The sequence below is a fragment of the Myotis davidii genome, unplaced genomic scaffold, assembly GCF_000327345.1.
Source record: "Myotis davidii unplaced genomic scaffold, ASM32734v1 scaffold807, whole genome shotgun sequence".
NCBI lineage: Eukaryota > Metazoa > Chordata > Mammalia > Chiroptera > Vespertilionidae > Myotis > Myotis davidii.
Window position 1 is genome coordinate 351,993 of NW_006298272.1, and position 1,246 is coordinate 353,238.

The 1,246-nt window shown below is 64.4% G+C and overlaps 1 protein-coding gene across 1 annotated transcript in view; it reads left to right on the forward strand.

Moving 5' to 3' along the window:
- Positions 1–3: 3 nt before the first annotated feature.
- DLGAP2 (discs large homolog associated protein 2) overlaps positions 4–1,246 on the forward strand; it is a gene marked incomplete at its 5' end in the record, with an annotated part of 55,187 nt that continues 53,944 nt past the window's right edge. The window contains 1 exon segment of the mRNA XM_015570589.1: positions 4–216. Within this exon segment, the coding sequence (XP_015426075.1) occupies positions 4–216 (213 nt within the window).

Genomic DNA, 1,246 nt, shown 5'->3' on the forward strand with positions numbered 1-1,246 from the left:
TCCCTCACCACCTCCAAAAGCAACAACGACGTCAAGTGCTCGGCCTGCGAGGGCCTGGCCCTGACGCCCGACGCCAAGTACATGAAGCGCAGCTCGTGGTCCACGCTGACCGTGAGCCAGGCCCAGGAGGCCTGTCGCAAGAGCTCGCTGAACCTGGACAAGCCCCTGATGCCCCCGGAGACCAAGCCGTCCCTGCGGCCCTGCCGCTACCTCCAGGTACGGGGGCTCGGGCGCGGTCTTTGCAGCAAACTCGCACCGGGCGCAGGCTGGTGTGTCTGCCCGGGAGGCAGCCACACGTGCCCCTGTGAGCACTTCCATCACTGGCAGTGCCATTAGCAGAACTGGGCGTCTGATGATTTTCTTTAACGCAGGTCTGTCTGTTCACAATTGTGTACGCACACGCACGCACACACACACACACACACACACACGTGTGCGCGCCGGCAGACCACGGGGCTGCAGGCTGTGTGTCAGGTGAGAAGGACCCGCCCAGAACCAGGAGCCCCAGCGCCCAGGGCCCCTGAGTCACGGGCGTCGGAACCGGGGCAGATCATCGCTCAGCTCCGGCCGCCATCCTGGTCCGCTGTCCAAACCTGGTGGTTTTGGTTCCGAGAAAAGGTTGACACAGGAGGGTGTCTCCCAGGAGACAGGCGGTGGGCGGCTGGGACATCCCTGGCGTAGCAACGCGGGAGACGTAAGGTTCGAGTGTGGTTGGCGAACCCTGATGATCGGCAAACGGGAAATGCTCACCGGTTCTCAGATTCTTCACGGTCATCGCTAAAGAGGGCGCTCCCGTTCTGTCCGTCACATCATGGGAGTCTCCGAGATGGTGTCCCCGGCATCTGAGGCGTGCTGCGTGGGGGCGCCCCGCCTCCGACCCCCGAGTCTCCCTCCCACTGAAGCTCATCGGTCCCCCCCCTCCTCTCTGAACCCTCCCCTCTGCCCTCCTCCAGCCCCTCTCATGCTTTCATTACGGACAGCACTGGTCCCATAAGCAGGGGGTGGGAGTGACCTATCACACCCCACGCAGGCATCACGCAGCACCAGTACCAGCCAGGGAGCGGCCAGGACCCCCCCGCCCCCTCCCACTCAGGTTCCCCGAGATGAGACGGGGCCCACGCAGGCGAATCAATGCTCTGTACTTGTCTGCACGGAGCCTGGGGCGAGGGCTCTTCCTCTCCAAACGTAACTGCAGATCGGAAGGCGGAAGGTGCTGCAGGGGCAGCGGGCGCTGGGGGGTGGGGGG